This window comes from Sapajus apella, unplaced genomic scaffold (assembly GCF_009761245.1).
Source record: "Sapajus apella isolate SASKATOON/1434 unplaced genomic scaffold, GSC_monkey_1.0 scaffold2, whole genome shotgun sequence".
In the NCBI taxonomy this organism is placed as follows: Eukaryota; Metazoa; Chordata; class Mammalia; order Primates; family Cebidae; genus Sapajus; species Sapajus apella.
This window is the reverse complement of record NW_022436942.1, coordinates 57,627,684-57,651,031: the sequence shown is the minus strand read 5'-3', so window position 1 is coordinate 57,651,031 and position 23,348 is coordinate 57,627,684. Positions and strand designations below refer to the sequence as shown.

Sequence of the window (23,348 nt, the reverse complement as noted above, 5' to 3'; positions counted from 1 at the left end):
TTCCTTACTTCTGCTTACTTTTTTGGAATTATTTTTCATCTTATTCTCATTTCTTAAAGTGAATTTTGAGGAAAATAATTTGAAATTCTTGTCATTTCTAAGGTAGGCATTGTCCCTCACTAGTATAGTGGTGAGTATTTCTGCCTGTCTAACATAGGCATTTAGTGCTATACATTTATCTCCAAGTACCACCTTACCTGCATTTTACAAATTTTGATACACTCTGTTTTCATGATTAATCAGTTTAAAATATTTTCTGAATATATGAAAAACTATTCTAACTAAACTACAAACAAATGAAAACAGAAACCCCAAGATAAAGATGGTTACAAGGATGTGAAATAGTGGTAACCAGTGAATCTTTACAATAATTAAATCTAAACTGAAATGTATAAACCAACTGGGAGTGTGCAACATAAATACTAAATAAAGGCTCTTCAAAGAGAAGGAATGCATTATGAGGAAGTTCTAGTAATCAACTAGGAAAAAGTTTACTAAGTGATTATCAGCAAAACCTAGGAACTGGTTGGGAATAAGGCAGATGAGTAAAGGAAAAGCATTCCAGAGATCACATGTGGTTGTCGGAAAAAGAGAACAAAGAAGGAAAAACATTCTGAGGGTCTAATTTTACTGGAGTAGGAAGGATATATAGCATTTTTGAGAGTGAAATAACTGGCAACTAACTTATTTTCAAATAATCATAGAAAAATATATACTGTATCTGATCATTAGAGCAGGGAAAAATAAAATAACCTTGGGAAAAAAAAAATAAAGATCTCAGAGTCTCAAAGTTAAAAAGAGAAAAATAGAATGAATAAGAATGTCACCAGATTACCAAAACTGAAGAAAAGGAAAATGAGGAAACAACAATGTAAATAAATGTTAACATAAAATAAGATGGAATGGTTAAAATCAAGCATAATTATCATTACCTCAAATTGTGTTTGCCTATTAAAATGTAAGCCACTAGAGATTGTATATTTTAAAACTTCAGATTTAAAAAATTATAGCTACGGGCTACTTATGAGACACATTTTTAAATGGTCATTTTTTAAAGTTAAAAATAATGTGGTAGACACCAAAAACATGCATAAAAACAAAAGTTGATCAAAAATCCAACAAATGTCTAGTATCTAGACTATTTAACAGATTCTCAAAACTCAACAAACAAAAACAATCCAATGAAGAAAAGAGCGAAAGACATGAACAGACACTTTAACAAAAAGATACAGGCAATAAGATTTTGTTCAACATAATTAGCCATGAGAGAAATACAGATTAAAACCACAGTGGAATATCAGTACATACCTATAAGAATGACTACATAAAAAAATTGATAACACCAAATGCTAGTGAAGATTCAAAGAAACTGGATCATTTGCATACTGTTAATGGGAATGTAAAATAGTACAGCCACTCTGGAAGAGAATAGGTAAATGGTGTGGTACTATCATGGAATACTACTCACCAATGAAAAAATAAGCTACTGACACTCTGAATAATTTGTATGGATTTCAAAGGAATTCTGCGGAATGAAAAAAAGCCAATTTGAAAAGGTTACTTAGTATATGATTTCATTCAAGTAACATTCTTGAAATGATAAAATGATAGAGATGGACAACAGATTAGTAGTTGCTAGGGGCCAAAAAATGGGAAAGGGAGGAACATGGCTATGGCCTTAGAAAGGTACCAGGAGGGATTCTTGTGATGATGCTGTCTGTGTCTTGACTGTGAGGATGGTCACAAGATTTGCATACTTGATAAAACTGTATAGAACTAAACACACAAACACACACACACACACACACACATATGCACACACAGTGCATGTAAAACACATGAAATATAAACAGGGCCAATGAATTTTTTGCAGTGCCAATGACCTGGCTGTGATATTGTGATACTATGCTAGTCATCCAGGATGACACAACTGGAAAAAACTGAATAAAATCTATACAGAATCACTTCCTCTATTGTTTCTTATAAATTCATGCAAGTTGACAATTATTTCAAAATAAAAATCTTTTAAAAAGATAATAAAAGGATGGATATCAGGCAAAAATATCCTAGAGCTATCAGGCAAAAAAAAACTGAATAAACCATGGTTTATCCATATTGTGGACTATTATGTAGTTATTTTTAAAAAATTGAAAATACCTAAAAATAACTATTTTAACTTTTTAGAAATAACTAACAATAAATTAGAACTCATTTACTTAGTAGAATGTTTAGAAGATGTAAAATGAGCAAACTAAGGTTCAGAAAAGTGACTGATATGATTTCATTTTGATGAAACTATGCCAAAAATACTCTCCCATATATGTGTATATCCGAACATATCTGCCTTTGTGTATGTGTGTGTGTGTGTGTCATTTTAAAATGGGTAAATATATGTGAATATACTTACCAGTTTATTAACATGAATAACCTTACAGGAGGACGGATGGTGCAGATTGCAGGATGGGAATGGAGGAAGGAAGAAAACTAGAGGAAAAAAAAAAAAAAAAAACAGAGCACCAAAACTACCAGTATATATGAAACAATCCCAATGTATATTTATGTACGTGCATTTTGTTCTTGTAAATTTAAAGAAATTTTAAGACTTGTTTTTATTGTTATTCAATAATTTTAAATCTACTGATATACTTTTTTTTTTTTTTTTTTTTTTTTGAGACAGAGTTTTGCTCTTGTTACCCAGGCTGGAATGCAACGGCACGATCTCGGCTCACCGCAACCTCCGCCTCCTGGGTTCAGGCAATTCTCCTGCCTCAGCCTCCTGAGTAGCTGGGATTACAGGCACGCACCACCATGCCCAGCTAATTTTTTGTATTTTTGGTAGAGACGGGGTTTCACCATGTTGACCAGGATGGTCTCGATCTCTTGACCTCGTGATCCACCCGCCTCGGCCTCCCAAAGTGCTGGGATTACAGGCTTGACAATATACTACTTATAATACATATATATAATCTCAGTAACCAATTAAAAGGTACAATTCAGTTGTTTTTAGTATATTCACAGAGTTGTGCAACCATCATCACAACTTTAAAACATTTTCATCACTCTAATAAAAACCCTAAATCCATTAATAGTCACTCCCTGCAGTTCCCTTCTCCAGACCTAGGAAACCCCTAATCTACATTCTGTCTCTATAGATTTATCTGTTATTGACCTTCTGTTTATACAGAATTATACAATATATGGTCTTTTATAACTAGCTTTTTTTTTTCACATGGCATGACCTTTTCAAGATTCATGCATTTTGCAGCATATATCAGAGCACTTCATTTATTTTTATTGTCAAGTAATATTCAATTTTATGGATGTATTACATTGTATTTATCCTCTCAAGGGTGTAGCCTTGGCCATGTGCACAGTTTTGGGATGGCAGTGGTTATAGCAGGGCTCTCTTTGTCTCTTTTTCTAATCTTTCTGTTGTCTGTCTCATTTCATATCACATCCAGATATTAGAATCCAGTAATTGCCTGATGATTGCTCTATTGTTCTTGACAATTTCTGAGCTATAAATTGCTCCAGAGTCTGCTCCAATTAAATTTGGGAAGGAGGAATTTTTGAAGCTAGTATTTGAAGTTGTTGTTGTTGTTTTTTTTCCCTCAGCAGGGGTCTTCTTAACTGTCTTTCTCTGTTTCTCTAAAACTAGCTAACCTACCATTTAGCTTATTTCCCTACTGTAGCTATTAGCCACTTTTTAGTATCTCCATTGGGTTTTGGGGGGGATTTTTTGTTTTGTTTTGTTTTTTTAGAGACCAGGTCTTGCTCTCTTACCCAGGATGAAGTGCAGTGGTGTAATTATAGCTCACTGCAACCTTGAGGTCCTCCCATCTCAGCCTCCTAAGTAGCTGGGACAATAGGCACATGCCATCATCTCTGGCTACTTTTTAATTGTTTATAGAGATGGAGGTCTTGCTATGTTGCCCAAGCTTGTCTCAAACTCAAGCGATCCTCTCACCTTGGCCTCCCAAATTGCTGGGATTACAGAAATGAGCCACTGTGTAACCTCCATTGATTTTGATAACACCTTAGGCTTACACTTCCTCACACTCTGTGTCAAATAAACTCAGTTCCACAAACAAACAAAAAGTTCCATTTGTTTGTGTAACTGAGTTTATTTAACACAGAGTGCTCATGGATTAAAAGAATTAATATGGTTAAAGTGGTCATACTTCCCACGACAATCTATAGATTCAATGCTATTCCTATCAAACTACCAACATCAGTTTTCACAGAACTAGAAGAAGCTTTTCCAAAATCCATGTTGAATAAAAAAGAGCCCAAATAGCCAAAGCAATTCTAAACAAAAAGAACAAAGCCAGCGGCATCACAGTACCTGACTTCAAACTATACTATAAAGCTACAATAACCAAAATAGCATGGTACTGGTACAAACAAGACACATAGACCAATGGAAGAGAATAGGAAACCCAGATATAAAGCCACACACCTACAGCCATCTGATATTTGACAAATCAACAAAAATAAGCAATGGGAAAAGGACTCCCTATGCAACAAATGGTGCGGGGATAGCTGGCTAACCATATACAGAAGAATGAAACTGGACCCCTACCTTTCACTATATAGAAAATTACCTCAAGGTGGATTCAAGATTTAAATATAAGACCTCAAACTATAAGAGTCCTAGAAGAAAACTTAGAAAACGCCATTTTGGACATTGGCCTTGGGGAATAATTTATTGCTAAATCCTCAAAAGTAATTGCAATAAAAACAAAAATTGATAAATGGGACTTAATTAAACTAAAAAGCTTCTGCACAGCAAAAGAAACTATCAACAGAGTAAATAGGCAGCCTACAGAATGGGAGAAAATATTTGCAACTATGCATCCAACAAAGGTCTAATATCCAGAATCTATAGGGAACTTAAATAATTGAACAAGCAAAAATAAATAACTACATTAAAAATGGGCAAAAGACATAAACAGACACTTCTCAAAAGAAGACATACAAGTGGCCAACAAGCATATGAAACAATGCTCAGTGTCACTGATCAGAGAAATGCAAATCAAAACCACAATTAGGTGCCATTTCACACCAGCCAAAATAGCTATTACTAAGAGGCATAATAGCTGCTGCCGAGGCCGCAGAAAAAAGGAGTTGCTTATAAACTGTTTGTGGGAATGTCAGTTAGTTCAGCCTCTGTGGAAAGCAGTTCAGAGATTTCTCAAAGAATTTAAAACAAACTACTATTTGACCCAGCAACCCCATTACTGGATCTATATCCAAAAGAAAATAAATCATTCTACCAAAAAGATATCTGTGCTCATATGTTCATTGCAGCACTATTCACAGTAACAAAGACATGGCATCAGCCTGGGTACTCATAAGTGGTGGAGTGGATAAAGAAAACATGGTACATATATACCATGGAATACTATGCATCCATAAAAAAGAAAAAATTATATCCTTTGCAGCAACGTAGATGCAGCTGGAGACAATTTTTCTAAGGAAATTAATGCAGGAATAGAAAACCAAATACTGTGTGTTGCCTCTTATAAATGGTAGCTAAATATTGGGTATTTGTGGACGTAAAGAAGACCTCAGTAGAAAGTGGAGACTACTGGAGTAGGCAAGGATGGAGGGGGACAAGGGATCAAAAACTAACTATCGGGTACTGTGCTCAGTACCTGTGTGATGGGATCATTCAGGCCCCAAACCTTCGCATCATACAATATGCCCAGGTGGCAAACCTGTACATGTACTCCCCAAATCCAAAATAAAAATTGAAAACTAACAAACAAGTAAACCCCTTGGAGGAAAGCTTTAGAGCTTTCTGTTCTTATAAACTGACTCTCTCTTTAAGCAAAATCTTTGAGCCACTCTTCCAGGTAAGGGGCAGAAATGATAGCCTCTGGTCTTCTTAGTTTACCTTTCTGAGCATGGAACCTCTGCCCTATATGTGAGCAGCCGAGGGAAGTCAAGGTCCCAATATTTTTGTCCTGACCCAGCTAGGATAAACTTTCTACTGTATGAATGGGGTCTGGATAGAAGAAGGGAGCCCCTGACCTCTCAGCCACACTCACCAGGAATTGAACCTCTAAAATTTAGATTTAGAGGAAACTGGAAATGCTGGCCTCCTTCTTTCGATGAGATCCCATGTTGCTTGGTTGAGATTTGAGGAGAAGGGGAGCCCCCTTCCTCTTGGACACACCCAACCAAAGTGGAGCTTCTATGGAGATGAGTTGCAGAAGGAGGGGCCCAAGGGCCGCCATGGCCCAAGTGCTACAGAATCTCTGTTCTTACCAAGTTTTAGTGTCTGTTTTTGGAATAAATATTTTTTCATTATATGCTGTTGGGACACTTTGCAAAGACTTTGATGGTTGGTTTTGTTGGTATTGTTTTTGGGTTTTGATTGTATATGGTTTTTTGATTGTTTGTTTATAATTTTCAACGCTTAAGTTTTTTGGCTGGGGCTTGGACCTGTGGAGCTCCTCACACTGCCATTATGGGAGTAAAATTCATAGAATTATTTTTTGAAAAGAGTGTGCCAAAGAAAACCCCTGTTTTCACGACATAGAGTTTCAGTTTCCTTATGGTAAATGGGGATAGTAATTCACACCACGCTGCCTAGGACATGGCAGCCCTGAATAATGGTCAGTTTATTCTTTCCCTCCCCTTGTCTCACTTTTGGGACTTAAAGATATTCTAGTTGAATGAAGGTTCCTGCCAAATTAGTGTGTTTTTATGCTTTGAGAATGTTAAAACTCCATAATAGTATTTTAGGTAAAGAGAGTAATATATTTAAACAGTATTACAGAATGATCTTCAGACCTGAACAAGGATTCTTTTGGAGGTTTGACTCATGAGAAAATGCTTCAGCAAAACCACAAACAAACAACAATACTCAGGGTCTCTTTTTTCCTTCTTTCTTCTCTTTTATACCTGCCTCTACCCTATCCTCTCCTAGCTCACTTCCTCCATATTATAACATTTTGTCAACATGTAAAAATTATTGAATAATAATTGAAGAATTGAACAACTAAAAGAATAAAACCCAGGCAGTCTATATACATTTTGTAAAGCAGTTCATAACCAGTATTTTCTCTGAGTTGTGTTCTTATATAGCAGTCTGAACCTTGAAATAATATTTCCACCACGTATATACTCCCTTTTCTAATATATAATTTTTATTTTTATTGATCTAAGGGGTACAAGTACAGATTTGTTACATGGATATATACATAGTGGTGAGGTCTGGGCTTTTAGTGTACCCACCACTCAAAGAGTGTACACTCGGCCCACTATGTAACCTCCTGTCCCTCACCCTTCTCCCACCCTCCCCCTTTCTGAGTCTACAATGCCTATTAGTCCAATCTCTATGTCTGTGCACACACACACTCTTTCTCTCCTCTCCCTCTTTCCTTCTCTCTCTATTAAGAAATGAGAATCTCAAGAAAGCCATTCCAATATCATTTATTCATTTAGTTATTCATGCATTTATTTACAAAGTTGATTTAATAAGTAGGATGTGTATGGTGCTCTGCCAGGCATTTGGCCCTGGTTTGCATTTTAAGAGATGATGAAACAGATTTGAAGAGCTGGCCAATCAGCATATGCCTTGCCAAGCCAAAAAGTTATTGCCATGTTTGCTCAATTTCCATGTAGCATATTCAACTAATTATAATTTAAAATGTCCAGGAGGAGCACTGTGGCTGTGATCCTAGGAGAAGCAATAATTGAGATTTTTCCTATTCTTCCACCTTGTAACATCTTTAGAGCTGGCCAGGGACAAATACTATGTTGTTTCCAGCTTCTCCTACAGGTAATGTTGAGCAACTGAAATCTATTAAAATTGATTCATAAACTACTGCACACTCTTTGATCTTCCTTAAAAATCCAGGACCAATCAGCAACAATATATAATCAAGTACAATATAGTCTACCCAGGGCTGCTTATTCAAAAAGAGGATGAGGAGATGAGCTAAAAGCCAGACCTGAAAATTCTGTTTAAAACACAAGTTACCTTCTTTTAAATAAATAATTTAGAAACTTGGGATAGAGTTAAAACATTTTTTTAAATTTGAAAATAGAAGAATTTTTTGTACTTTGGATTGTGAAATTACATTATTTTGTTTAGCCAGCTATGTACTGAATCTTCACTATGTGCAATATTAGCAAAGCATATTCCCTGCTTTCAAGAAATAAGTTAGACACAAATTACTAAAATTGAAGGCAGAAAATATCTGTTACAATAGAGGGTTTAAAAATGTCATTTAAGACAGAGAAGAAAGAGATTTATTCCTGTTAGAGAAGATTAGAAGAGATTTCATAAAGGAAATAGCATCTAATTCAAAGCCAACAAATCGACAGAAATGTGGGGACATAATAAAACCAACCAAAGCACATTACGGGCTGCCTTTAGATACCAGTAAGTAATCCTGCCTGGCTAGAGCAGTAGAAAAGGGGAAATCAAGTTAGATGATCTGCAGTCAATCATGAAGACCCCAAAATGCCATCAGAGGAGTTGGGAGTTGATTTTGAAGATAACAGAAAACTACAGAAGGGTTTTGAAACAGGGAGTAGTAATCAAAACTGTGTCTTAAAGGGATTATTCTAACACCATGCATAAAATTGATTTTTTAAATATTAGAGGTAGAAAGACCAATACAGAAGTCATTCTTCCACTAGACTAGGTGGGCCAGAACTACGAGAACAAAATCAATGGAGGCAGCAGTTCTGTAAATATGAAACAGGAAATAGAATAATGGGAATGGATCACACTGGAAAGAGGGATGATAGAACTTGGGGACTGATGTCAGCAGTTAAAGAGGAGCAGAAGATGTTTTGAGGTTTAATGTCTGTGTGCCACGGAAGTTGACAATGCCCTTAAAAAGAGAAAGGAAGCAGAGAAAGATGAAATTTGAGAAAAGAAGAAAAGCGATGTTTCATTTCGTCAATAAATTCGTATTAGGCACTTACTATGTGCCAGGTGGCTGCTCTGGGGGGATGAGAGAGTTATCTTTAAATTTTAAAGCTCTTTATGGAAGAGGCACTGTTCCAATCCGTGCTTCTCCAAAGGCAGAGCTGGAGCAGTGAGTAGAAGCAAGGTAGGAAGTGAAATATCTTTCTAATACATTAAGACTTCGTGAGAAGTAGTAAGAGCTCTGTTACAGGCAGTATTCAAGTAGAAGATGGAAGATATTCTTCTAGGAACATTGTAGCCAAGGATGCCTACGTTAGGAAAGAGGTTAGACTAACCTTTCTGCAAGCTTTAGAGTCTATTTTTCTGATGATCTAGTCCTGTGGGTTCTATTCTTAATCCCTGGTTTCTCACAATTATTAAATAAATTACTCAGTATATCTGCCATTCAGTAAAACTCACACATTAACATCTGTTATTTTTGAATTATTTGGATTAGGACTCATCTTCTTTATTAAAAAAAAAATTCTACGCAGTTAATGTTACCTTTATAGCTAATTTACAATGGTAACCCCGGTAGATTGGGTTATAAATATCAGAGGGGAAAAGGATTTCTTGTGCCTAATAATACTTTTGTTTGGAAGAAGCCATGCAAACAAGAAATAAATTATCCTGACTTCAAGATTGCAATGCAGTTTGTTGCAGTATTTCAAAAAAGAAAATATATATATATATCTCAGAGAGGCTCATTTTGCAATAGCACGGTAAAGAAACAGAATACTTACTCTCCAAACACTGCAAAGCTTTAGATCAGAAGCATTTATCTGTACTGCATTTAAAAAAAAGAAGAAAAGGCAGGAAAGAAAGGAAAAGGAGAAAGGGAACCTGTCGTGAGCTCTGTTATAAGCTATAGTTCAAGCTTCGCATTTCCTGGTTCTTTTGAAACGTAAAATTCCACAACAAATAGCTCTGTAACGTATAACCAGTATGAAGATTCAATTCAGATTTAAGTACTTTGGTTTGCTTTTGAATCTTGCTATTTTCTGCATTTGTTTTGACTGCTCTCATCATTCAAGATTGACGCTTGGATGGGTGTGTAGGAGGAAGCAGCAGCAGCAGGCTTACAGCTTGCAGACAAAAAAAATCTGCCTTATCTGATGGCTATTATTGAAAATGCGAGGTGTAGCCTGGGCTGGGTAATGAAGGGGAGCGAGCGAGGGGGAGCAAGGAGCATGGAGCTGCATACTGATGAGTGTAGGAGTACTTGATAAAAAAGAATTCTGGCTGCCGGCCGTGCATTGCTCATTGTGGAGTACTCCAACAATCACATAGAACGCAGACCAGCCCAAGCTGACAGCTTGATATGCCTTCTTCTGCTGCCTGGTTTTGGGGGCTGTATGACGTACTGGTCGGTAGTAAAGATTAATATGTAAGAAATGTGGAGCTAGGATCAAGTCATACTCCACAGCCTGCCTGGCAAACTATGTTTTACTTCTGACTTTGCTCTCTCGCTGAGAACATTAATCTGTCAAGCTGGCGGGCTCCTTTGATAGCAACTTTCCCAGGGGCATGATGTGGCAATGCCACCTCTCAGCCCAGGACTACCGCTATTACCCCGTGGACGGCTACTCCCTGCTTAAACGCTTCCCTCTTCATCCTCTTACAGGACCCAGATGCCCTGTCCAAACAGTGGGACAATGGTTGGAAAGCATTGGGCTACCTCAGTACGAGAACCACCTGATGGCTAATGGATTTGACAATGTGCAGTTTATGGTAAGACGCTCTCTGTGTCCACAGAGCTGCCTTTTGTCTGTCTTTGATTCTTATGTGTCTTACATGGCTCAGAGGCAGCCTGATTTGCACCAAAATCGGTCAGATTTATATATGTAACTGCATCGGAAAATTGAATGCCCTTAAGACTGAACTTACTGTGTACAGATAGACTCTTGATAAAAAATGAGATCTGTATGTAGCCATATACATATGTGCTATATGAATGAACTGGTGAGAGTGCTATTTATAGGCAGTGAAAGAAGATTAATATTGATATTCTCCCTGTCATTCTTTGTATGTTTATTTTATAAATTTGTAATCTTAGAATACTCAGATTATATTACTCTTCAGCTAATTCTTGATTCTTATATTATTTCACTTGAGCACCAGCATTTAGTGGTTAATGAGACAATTTGTCATGTTTACAGTGTGAAGATCATTTCTTTTCCTGATAATTGTTCAATAAGCAGTTTAAATCATGTGGAAAACCTTCAGTTCATTAGCAAACTGCTTCAGATGGTCAGTTACGGAGAGCGTTCACTTCCACATGCTGATTGAAGAGTGTTGAAGTATTGTTTATTACTTTAGGTGGAAAATAAACACTTTGGTCATTTAGCTGTCAATATTTAGAAAGAGGTTTGTAGACTAAGTATAGTCATGTACTTCTGAATACTGATCTACATGCAGTCTAAACCTGGCATGTGCTAACTTTCTACCATTTTGCATATAGGTGAGGAAGGAGGATGGGGAACTGTGCAGACCAAAAATTCAGCTTTCTAATCATTTCCATACCTCCCCCAGTGCTCATCAGTTCCCCTCGTTAAGCTACGTCACAGCTTTTTTACCTTTCCTTGCTTTTAAGTACCTATCACACATATCAGTGATCCCTAAATTTAGAGAGACCTACATAACACAGGCATGCAGCACACAAATGACTTGTAGAAATAAGTAACAACCCATCCTAAATAAAATAATAGGGCTGACACCTGCAGCTTACTAGTACCAGAAATGATAACACAACAGTGAGAGCTGGTTAGATTTTTTATTTCTATCTCAGATTATTTTTCTCTGAGGTTGACTTGAGTATTATAGATTTGAAGGTTATTAACATTATTCAGCTTCTCCTTCTCCAAAAGTACGTATGCCCACGAGTTTTTAAAAATAAAAAGGACATAAATATAGGAAGATATATGAGCTCTAAGTAATTGTATGTACAGAATGCTTTATGAGTGATTTGTTGGGTTTTTTTATACTGAAATATGCAGCTACTGTTATTTTTCTTGTGTTTTCTTTAGTTTAGATCCTTCTGTGTCCTTAAGTACTGTCACTGGTTATATAGACAAGATACTGTGGGTATTGAAATGAAAAAAAGTGGAAGTTCTTCAATTGCTATGAAAGTCTTAGAACACTGAGCAGATTTAGGACAGACTTAGGGCATTAAATAGATGGCATTAAGAATTAAAGTATCAAACAGAATTGAAGTCTTTTCATTATTATTTGTGTTTACTGTATATTTAAATATCTTAATTCTTTCTCCCTATGTCTACTTGAAATAAGGGTTTCTCATTCTCGCCCCTGAAACCCTTGTCCAAATTTATTCTGGTCCCATGAGAAGTTAGGTCTTTGAATTTCCTGGATCATTTGGCCACTCTGAAAGACTTTAATTCAGCTTATTTTTCCTCTGAATGTTAAACACGTATGAGCAAATATAATACCTTTTTGAAAGCCTCAAACTGAAAGGTTAATCAAACAGTTTTCAAATAAGCATTTGAAGAGTGATCGTAAAAATTATTCATGAATGAATCATGTATAAGCACTGCAAAATTTATCTGGAAGGCAAAATCCTGGACATATGTGATGTAACCAAGGTCTAATCATAGAATATATTCTTTACTTGTTTAATTTGAAATATTCTGTATAATTTTCTAGAAAATAATATTAATTTAGATGGGCCAATCAAATACTTTCTTCATGAGACAGAATTATCTTTTTAAAAAAACTTTGAATTGCCATTTAGAGGAGTTAATTAATTATGAAAATGAAGCAAATCATGAAGTGGTATCATCAATTAGTGCTTTATATGCTGTTATACACCATTTATTTGCTACTAGAATTATAGCGATTAATTTCTACCTTTATAAAAATTATTTATTGATTTACATAATCTAATTTATGTAATTACAAACTTAGTTAAATACATGAATATGATTGGCTCACTGTAAGAAACATATTTCTTTAATGTGGTGAAAAATCCATTAGACTTGCTTAGTCTCCACTCAGTATCACATTCTAGCTTTTGTTTTTCTTGAAGCACATTCTGACCTGCATTTATTCCTCCTGTTGCCTAAGAAACAAGCACTACACTCCTATTAACTATGATGTAGTACAGGTCTTATTAGCTTTTTTGAACAAGAGAGTAGAAATCAAAAGGATGTAATTAATGTTGGTTGAAACATCATAGTGCATCCATGCTTAGATGTACTTTGTTTAGAAAACATTTTCAGGAGTTAATTTTTTATTCAATCAAGAATCCAATAATGAACGTGAACTTAAATTGTTCATATAAGTAACTTAAAGTATTTATTGAAAGCTTTAAAAATTGTTTGCTAAATCTGTTCTACATACATACTTCCACATATAAACACAATATGTGAATAATTTATCACCATGGCTATAATTATCTTTAAGAAAGACTATTATCACCAATGTCTAAGACCCCAATTGTTTTTTGTTTTTTGGGGTTTTTTGAGATGAAGCCTTACTCTGTTACCCAGGTTAGAATGCAGTGGAGTGATCTTGGCTCACTGAAGCCTTCATCTTTCTATTTCAAGCGATTATCTTGCCTCAGCCCCCCGAGTAGCTGGGATTACAGGTGTGCACCACCACACCCAGCTAACTTTTGTATTTTTAGTAGAGATGAGGTTTCACCACGTCGGCCAGGCTGGTCTAGAACTCCTGACCTCAAACGATCCACCCACTTTAACCACCCAAAGTACTGGGATTACAGGCGTGAGCTACCCATGCCTCCCCCTATAATTGTTTTTAAATATTTGTCAGTTATTGCCCTTCCTTCAGATTAATATTTACCCTTGATTTTACAGATGTTTGAATTTTTTCCCCATATCTTAAGGTCCAAATTTTAAACTTTTCCTTTATGTATTTCATTTTGGTTTTCATTTTGGTTTGTAGAATAGTTGTGCACACAGTTTAGATCCTTCTGTGTCCTTAAAAATGTAAAATAAGTAGAAACTGGTACAATCAAAGAATAGTTATAAAGGTACATCATGTTACCTGAGACTTTAGGAAAGTCATATCTATGTTTAAACCAAAAGCCCTTCACAACAGAATCTTTTGTCTTAAAATCTGCCCAGATCCCACCCTTCCTGTTTATCCCCTCAGAAGTCAAATATTACCACCTCCCTCCTGCTTGGCGAAGCCTACCTGATACTCACCTCTGGGAATGCTGCCATGCCCTCTGACATTTCACTCACCTCCCCTGAATTTGTAACATACAGAATGTGTCTAAGTTTCCACATTTTTTTTTTCACCAGGGAGCTTAGGTATAAAGTGATTACTATGCAAAAATGCACATGCTTATTTACTTCCTCATTATATTTGTCTCTACCATCACATGTGTTTTTCAAAGTCTAATGACTGATTCCTAAATTTTAAATTCCAAATGATCTATTCTTATCTTAATAACTTTGTTCATCTGTACTCTCTACCTACTCCTCCTGGACAGACATTTCCTTTCCTTCCCCTCTGTCTTTTATCCTCAAGGGTATAACTCAATTCCTGCTTAGTTCAGGTAGCTTTCCTTAATGACTGCAGTCCAGAGCAGCGTCTTTTCCTGAACTCACGCAGTGGTTATGTTTGATATGAAAAAAATATATTTGGCATGCCATTATTCTCTCTCTAGAAATAGGAGTTAAGTTTTCACTTGTATGTATCTTGTCTTCCCAATTAGACTGGAAGCTTCTCAAGTCCAAGTTCTGTGTATTCAGTTTCCTTGCCTTCCTCACAACTCCCAGCATAATGCTGTGTGCATAGAAATCAGCCTGTAAAAACCGAAAGCATGACAGATTGTTGTAGGTGGACCTCCAGTCTCATTTTAAAACTGGAAGCCTTATTCTGCCAATGGGAACATGGAACATTAGTACCTTCACTCATTCATGCAACAAACACTCCTTAGACATCATTTATGTGCCAGGGACAGTGTTAAGTACTAGGGATGTAACAGTGAATAAGGCATGACCCTTACCCTCAAGGAGAGTACAGTATTTCCCTCAGACCTGTATTAGTTGCATGCACATCACACACATACACGTTTCTTCATGCACACGTAGGTGCACACACACCTCACCACAGGGATCTTGCCCCTCATTCTTCACATAATCACCATCACTCAACATATGAATTTACTAGCAATTGGTTTGTCAGCAACAAATTACAGTCGATAATAGAAGAGGTAAAGTCTGTCATAACATGAAATAAAGGAAGATGAAGATGCTGATGATATCAAAACATTGGCAGTGTTATGGTAGATTCATAGTCTGAAGACTGTATTAAGGAGTTTATACTACTTGGAGGAGGACTGAATCATAACCTTACCACGATAACTAGCTGACAGTTATATTTGTAAACTCTAATCAAAATAGGAAAGAATGAAATCATTACCGACTCATTTTTTAAAGTATCTCCTGTGTTTCTAGCAATTGCCATCTAGGTTAACTTGGAATGCTTTGACCCTTATTAAAATGTTAAAATGCAGCCTTTACAGAATAAGAAGTAACAGTAATACTGATAGCCCTACGTGAATTGGCATTTCTGTACACTTGGGTGGACAGCATTCATAAAGGACTTGCTGAAGGTCAAAGTGAGTAGTGCCTATTAGACACTGAAGTGGAGCCACAGAGCTCTTGGGGTCATCCATTTGAACAAAATATTTGCACAAGCTAGAGCTTATACGTATTTAATTAAAACTTTTTCCCATTGCTGTGGTGCATTTTACACATTAATGGACTTACATCTCTTTTCCACTTTTACATAACTTTTCTATAATGAAAATATCATTTGCAGTTGGCCTGAAAAAATGACCTTTTAAGTACCTTAGTAGCATATTGTGATCCAAGTAGGAAGTTAAACTTGTGAAGTAGAAAAATAAATTATCCCTAAAGTGTGAGACTAATCACCCCCCCACCATGATAATTTCTTGTTCCAATATTGGTTAGGAAAATTTTGTGAACTTACTGAGATTTAAAGATACAAGAACAAAATACCTGCCAATTTCCCTGTGCCTTCTTATTTCTCAAACAGGCTAGGCTCAGAGTTGAGTAGGTGGCCTTATGTTAAAAGTACAGCTATAGTTTTCTAAAATCATTTAAGCCAATAGTTTCAAACCCACTTTCGAAAGAAAAAAAAAAAAAAAAAACATAACCTTTTCAACTGCCAGCATTTAAAAATCTGTTGGTCTAAAAGTCAAAGCCAAGAGGGTTTGACTTTATCTGGACAACAGCTTAATTACAAATGTAATAGGCACAGCCTCACAGTGGTGTAAGTTAGAACTAAAGTAAGACTCCTCATTTCCACTATCTCGTTTCTCTATGATTCAGTTTACTCATCTGTAAAATCAATCTAATGAGGGATCTAGAAGAAATGTTCTTTTTGATTGTTATTTAATATTTTGAGCTCTTTAAAGAGTCAAGTACAATATTGTTGCTGGCAGAGCTACTAATTGTTCTTGTATATCCCATTAGCCTTGCACGAATACTGATTGCTTGTGCAGCAGAAAGTCAAAATGAGGGCACAATGCAGAGGTGACTATCTTGGAAGAATGGCTTTCAGAAAAAAAATTATTCAAATCTTATGTTTAAAAGGAGCCTTTTCTTCCTTCTGGAAGTTACTCTGATAAAATTTTAAGCACTAAAATATGCTGCTCCATTTTCTAATAATGCAGTATATAATATAACACCCATTACTAACTAATGCTCACATAAATAGGCCTTTAATTTGGTCATGCAGCATATTTGCATAATTTGATCTCCAGTATTACTTCAAATGACCAGATATTTGAGATGAGAAACTTACTTCATGAATCTGAAGAGTTACCAAAGCTGCTGAATTACAGCCTAATTTTAAGAATTCTAGCCACAATCATATTTCTAGTTTTCCTTAAAAAGACAAATCTTTCAAGCAAGCATTCAGTGGCAGTGACCTCCATTTTCTCACTTGGAACCACTTTCTTAACCCTATAATCCAGCCTGTGTCTCAACTCTCCTGTTGAAATTGTTCTCTTTGAAGTCAGCTGTGATCTGCTTCTTACCAGTTCCCCACTCCCTACTTGTTTTTTACTTTTTTTCTCTTTGCTCTTTTTTCGATATCTGATTTTCGCTATCCACTCCTTATTATTTACTCCTCATTTGTGTTCCATGACGTTATACTCTCCTTTGCAATTACCCCTGCTCTCCTTCTCCTCATGCCTCCAAATAAGGGTGGTGTTCTACACCTTCCCATCCCTTAGGGAGATTGCTGGGTCTGATAGATCCATATATGTTCTCCATGTCTCACCTCTTTCTACCTGGTTCCCAGTGCTGTCCAGCTACTCAATAAACATTTCCAAATGCAAAGAGAATTTAGCACAGACCTGGCATAGAATAAAGGCCCAATAAATGTTAACTATACTGCAGCCAGCATGATCTTTCTAGAGTGCAATTTGCTTTAGCACTACTCTGCTTAAAATCCTTCAGAGGTTCTCAATTACCTATGGAAGAATATAGGGCATTTCTAAAATCCTTAATATGGCTTTCATATTTAGGATCCTTAATGACCTGGCCCTTACTTATTTTCCTGCGTTGTCTTTCACTGCTTCCTCTTTTTTGCAATAGAGAACTGCATTTTTTTTCTTTAATTGCCTGGCTTTTGCACATGCTACTCTCTCTGCCAAGAATGATATTCCTTTCTCTCTTAACTCCTTTTTATCCTTTAGCTCTTAGCATACTTGTCACTTTTTTTAGCTCTCAGCTCTTTTCTGAACCTCCAAGTATGGGTTAGGAACTCTCCTTCTGTAGTACCCTTTTGAAAAACGAATCTTACTGGGGTACATCACCGCTTTACTTGTCCATCTAGCCTCACCACTTCTGCCATATATAAACACTAGGACAGGGGCCAGCAAACTTTTTCTGTAAAGGGCCAGATGGTAAATATTTTAGGCTTTGCAAGCCACATGGTTTTTATTGCAACTACACAACTCGGCTATTGTAGCATGAAAGCAGCCATAGCCAGTACGTAGATGAATGGGCGTGGGTATGTTCCCATAAAACTTTATTTACAAAAACAGGCAGATCTGATCAATGGGCCATCGCTTGCTGACCCTACTGTCAATTTTGAGCTCCTCAAGAGTTAGATATATGCTTTTAACCTCTGCATCTCCTGGTACAGCCTGTAGTTTCCACATGTAGACACAGGAAATGTTTAATGAAAGGAGGAGGAAGAAAGCAGATACCTAGAAAAGACAGAAAGAAAAGAAAGAAGGCAGGAGAAAGGGAGTGAGGAAATCAGGCAGGTGGCTACATGAAGGGTTTCTGAAGGCCTGTTTAGTTTAAAGAGAACCCAGCCAATAGCTGAGGCTATTCAGAGCACAATCCAGCCTTCAGGAGTCTGATGAGAGCTACGGAGGGTGTTTTTGCTTTAACCAAGCAGACTGGAGTATATTTTCGGCAAGGGAATTGTACAGGCACAGGAACTAGAAAAACACAGCTGCAAAGCAAGCCTGTTTTCCCCTCTGTTTGGAATTCCTTTTTCTCCCTTCTTCACCTAATTGTGTATCATTGTTCATGAATCAGCTTAAGCATCACTTCCTCCAGGAAGTATTCCCCAACACTATCCTGCTGTCTGGCTGGCATAACTGTCCCTTTTCTGTGCACCCACGGTGCTCTATGCTAGTCCTTATCATATTACATTGCAGTTCTTTTATCTGTTCAGTTGTCTGCTTCCCCATCCTCTTCACAGAGAGTAAACTCTTTAGAGGCAGAGTTTGAGTCTTGTTTATCTTTCTATTCCTAAAGCCTCACACAGGGCTTGGCATATAGTAACTTCTTAATAAATATTAATCAAATGGAATTTTTAAGTTCTATATAGTTCCACATAAATTATCCCATATAATTCTCACCATATACTGTAAGTATTAGTATACCCATAATTCTATATAGTTTCATATAATTCTATATAGTTCCATGTATTCTCTATAGTTCCATATAAATTATCACATACTAAGTATTAGTATGCCCATAGTTCTATATGGTTCCATATAAATTATCCCAAATAATTCTCACTAATACTATCAGTATTATTATACTCATAATTAGAAATAAAGAGGATAAAACCCAACAAGGTTAAAAAAAAAAATTGCCAGCAGAGCCTAGATTTCAAAACCAAACCTCTGTAACCTAGAAGTCTCTGCTCAATTCAGTAAAAGGACACAATTTCACCACTTCTCCCTTCACTTATTCAGCAATTGTTTCTTGAGCCACTGCTATACTGCGGGCACTAAATGAGATACTAGCCCTGCCTCAGAGCACTCCCAGTTTGTCATATTTCTGATCCTTTGAGGGACTTTATCTTCTTACCTTCTTACCTCCTTGCTGTACTTCTCAAGAGGATGTCTGCTTTAACCAGACCGGAATGCTCACTGCCAAATAAATATATACCTTCACTTTCGTTCACAATTTCCCTCTTACCTAACATAGCCTATGTCCTCCTGATTGCTAATCATGGAAGACCTACCTCAAGGTCCTAGGCACTCCTCTGGCTGTAGGGAGCCTTCCCCTACTGACCTGGAGCTTGCTCACCTCTCCAGCCTTATCTTTCACCCCTCTTAAGCTCTGGCCATGTTGAATTACTTACAGTTCTACAACAGTGCCTCACCTGCTCATACATCCACACCTTTGCATACACTGCCTCATATAAACACTGTTTTCTGCCCAGAACCCTTGCTTCTTGCTCACATCTTTGCACTCCTACTTTAAAAACCTGGCTTAGAGGTCCCTACTCAGGAGCCTTAAACAAACCTTTGTAATGCTCAACTGTCCTTCACTGACCTCCCATGACACCCTGTACATACCTCTCTTGGAGCAGGCTTATCACATGGGACTGAAGTATCTGCTTCTTTACCAAACTCTTTCGCCTGAGACGAAGAACAGTGCCCAGTTCAATGTTAGTTTCCCAGTTACTAGCACTTCATATCAGTTTGCTTGGGCTGCCGTAACAAGGTACCACAAACTAGGGGGCTGAAACAACAAATTTATTGTCTCACAGTTCTGGAGGCCAGAAGTCTGAGACCAAAGGGTTGGTTCCTCTGAGGGCTATAAGGGAAGGAGCTGTTCTGGACCTATCTCCTTGATTTGTAAATGGCCACCTTCTCCTTGTATTTCAAATTCTCTTTCCTCTGTGTATGTAGAATATGCACCAGTCATATTTGATTTGGGCTCGCCCTAATGACCTCATTTTAACTTGAATATGCCTGTAAAGACCCTGTCTCCAAATAAGGCCACATCCTGAGATACTAGGGGTTAAAACTTCAACATATACATTTGGAGTGACACATTGAACTCATAAGGGTCCTCAATAAATGTGTGTGTATGTGTAGCCTTTGTTTATTATCCCTCACATTGCCAAGCACAGTCCATAATGATCATTCAATAGTTACTTAATTGAATTAAATTCAATCTGTGTGAGGTTTACATGAGATTCCAGATGCCTGAGGGATCTGATGTTACTCTTTCATCAATGATAAATGTAATCTTTCTGATAACTTAGAGTTTTTCATGGATGAGTCATCATATACAGATAACACTGCTATTTAATATGAGAACTGGCAACACCAGAACCAGAAACTTGTTACCTTTCTAGCCCTATACTCTTTCCGTTTTATTTTGCAACCTCTTCTGGTACCTAAATAAATCACACTTACAAGAAATATTTGTTTGATTTCCATTCTTACACTTGGTAACTACCTGATAGAAGCACTCCAAGGAAACTGATGATTAGGCAAGTCATGTTTTATAGCAAGAAAGAAATATAGCCAGTTCAATAATACAACTATTGTTTATCAAGAACTTGTTATATGATTTTCACATACATTATCTTTACCTCTCCCACAAATGCTACAAAGTATGTAGTATTATTCCAGTTTTACAAGGGCAAAACTTAGTTATAGAAAGACTAAACATATGGTCCAAAACACTCAAGATTTAAACCCAAGTCAATCTGAGTCCAAAGGGAAAAGTTTTTAATAAGAGATACTGGGGCAGCATATCTGAGTGAGATGAGAAAGATCTGAGCCCTGGAAAAACAAAAATAGCATAAATATTCTTTAATCTTGGATGGATGATGTTTCTGAGAAGTAGCAACAGAAGAGGTGACAGAGAAGAAAAAAAATGGCCTCATGCAGAGATTAGGCAGTCTAACCTAAGGAAACCTTTTCACCATACATAGGGTTATAAAAATACAGATGAATTTCCAGATCAAGTTTGTTCTCAGACCATGAGACCTTCCGAGTGAGAGTCATTTCATGCATGCAGGAGACACCACATCAAACAGTAGCAGTGTTCATGGAAGACATGATCTGTCTTTCAGTATAATTTTTTCTATGATGTAATGAGCTGTCATAACAAAAGGCTGTAGATTCTTATCCATAAGAAAACTCAGGCTAGAAAGACACAGAAACAATACCTTACAAGTCATTACATGCATCTCCCTGGCTTTATTTCAAGACAACCTATGCTAGTCTTTGTGAACCAAGTGCATCACAGGCGTTGAGAACTATCCATTCATTTGAGAGTGTATGATCTAAAATAGTATTGAAGAACAAGAGCCCTTGCAATTCTACTTATGAATTACAGAGGTGAGAAAAATGAAATGGATAATGTAGGCCTCTGAATACCAGATCACTGATTTCTGCCCCTTGAGTCCACAGAATTAGATTTCACATTGTTATACTTTTACCTTCTCTTAGAGGGAGCAAAGATAATTAGGATTCATATTGAAAGAATTATGGAACATCTTAAGTTATAAGCCAATGTCTGGTTTGATGCCTGGCAAAGAAAATTAGGTTTGTCCTTCCAAAGTTTGGAGGGAGGTCTTGAAATTTGAGGCATAGAAACAAATGTATCTCAAGTTTCTTTGACAAAAGTTATATTATACATTTTTCAGAAAGGTGTAATCCTGTAGAGATAGAGCTGAACATTTAGCATTCATCAGGCCTGTGTAACAATATGGCCCATCCAGTTATCTGTTAGCCTAGGACAAGTAAATAGGAATATTCAGGCTGGCAAACATTTACTCCAGAAATCCCTCACTATTTCAGAAGGAAGCAAGCAAAAGATCATCCACAACAAATCAATCATTTAAGAACTACTGAATAAATAGCAGTGAGATTCTTATTGTAGGGAGTGGGGTAAAGGGTGTGTTATATAGTTTAAAAATGCAATCCATTGATTTCCTGGTTATTTTTGTTGTACTTTATGGTTTTTTAAACTCGTACACATCTATTACCTCAATTATCTTAGAGGCAGAAGAAATAGATTATATTTTTATATGCAGTTCTTGCATAATGCTGTGATATTAGGGAAGCTTTCTTCTCTACCCTCTCTGAGTAAACTCAGATATAACCTGATTTTTTTTCAAAACCATCCTCAATTCTTATTCTGCTGTGGACACTATCCACTTACTCTTCTTTCTTCATAACCAAGCCTCTCAAAAGAATGCCTACACTTGCTGGCTTGCTCTTCAGAAAAGTACAATCAGGCCGTAATACCATCAGCTTCTGCCATCATTCTGAAATTATTTATAAAATTATTTATAGATGACGACCAATAAACTCTTAATTGCCAAAGACAATATACTGTTCCTATTCCTTATTTACCTGATCTTTCTGTGGCCTTTCGTTCTGACCTCTCTCTTTTTTTTATGACAACTCTTTTTGTCCTTGACCTCTAACCTTGTCTCTGTTACTTCCCCCTACCTTCTGTGTCTTCCTTGTAGCCCTCCCTGCTTCTGCCTGTACCCTCAGGCTTAGCCCTTGAGTCTTTTCTCTTCCCATTCCACACTTTCACCTTAGGTTACTTCACCAATAATCCACAAAAGCAAAGTTTTCTACCTCCTATATACTCTACTGACCCCTCAAATTCCGAGTGTTTAGAAATGGAATAATCTTTCCCCTAAAAGCTTGCTCCATGGGAAAGTTATCAATCAGTTGGGTAGAACACTGATGAGAGATCAAATGAGAATCAACCAAATGTCCATCAGTGATAGACTGGAAAAGGAAAATGTGGTACATATACACCATGGAATACTATACAGCCATAAAAAGGTATGATAACATGTCCTCCACAGGGACATGGGTTGAGCTAGAAGCCATTATCCTCAGCAAACTAACACAAAAACAGAAAACGAAGCTCTGCACATTCTCACTTATAAATGGGAGCTGAATGATGAGAACACATGGACACATGGCAGGGAACAGCACATAGTGGGGCCTGTCAGGGTTGCTGGTTGGTGGAGGGAGAGCATCAGGAAGAATGGCTAAGGGATGCTGGACTTAATACCTAGGTGATTGGTTGATCTGTGCAGCACACCACCAAGGGATACATTTACCTGTGTAACAAACCTGTACATCCTGTACATATAC

General features: G+C 36.9%; 1 protein-coding gene across 28 annotated transcripts in view; it reads left to right on the top strand.

Annotated features, from left to right (window-relative positions):
- The window catches only part of ANKS1B (ankyrin repeat and sterile alpha motif domain containing 1B), a 1,261,971-nt gene that overhangs the window by 821,775 nt on the left and 416,848 nt on the right, over nt 1–23,348 (top strand). For 16 of the 28 annotated variants that reach the window (XM_032285364.1, XM_032285340.1, XM_032285282.1 and 13 more), the window contains one exon: nt 10,557–10,663. In XM_032285364.1, the coding sequence (XP_032141255.1) occupies nt 10,557–10,663 (107 nt within the window). The other 12 variants (XM_032285469.1, XM_032285411.1, XM_032285422.1 and 9 more) reach the window with 5 other exon arrangements.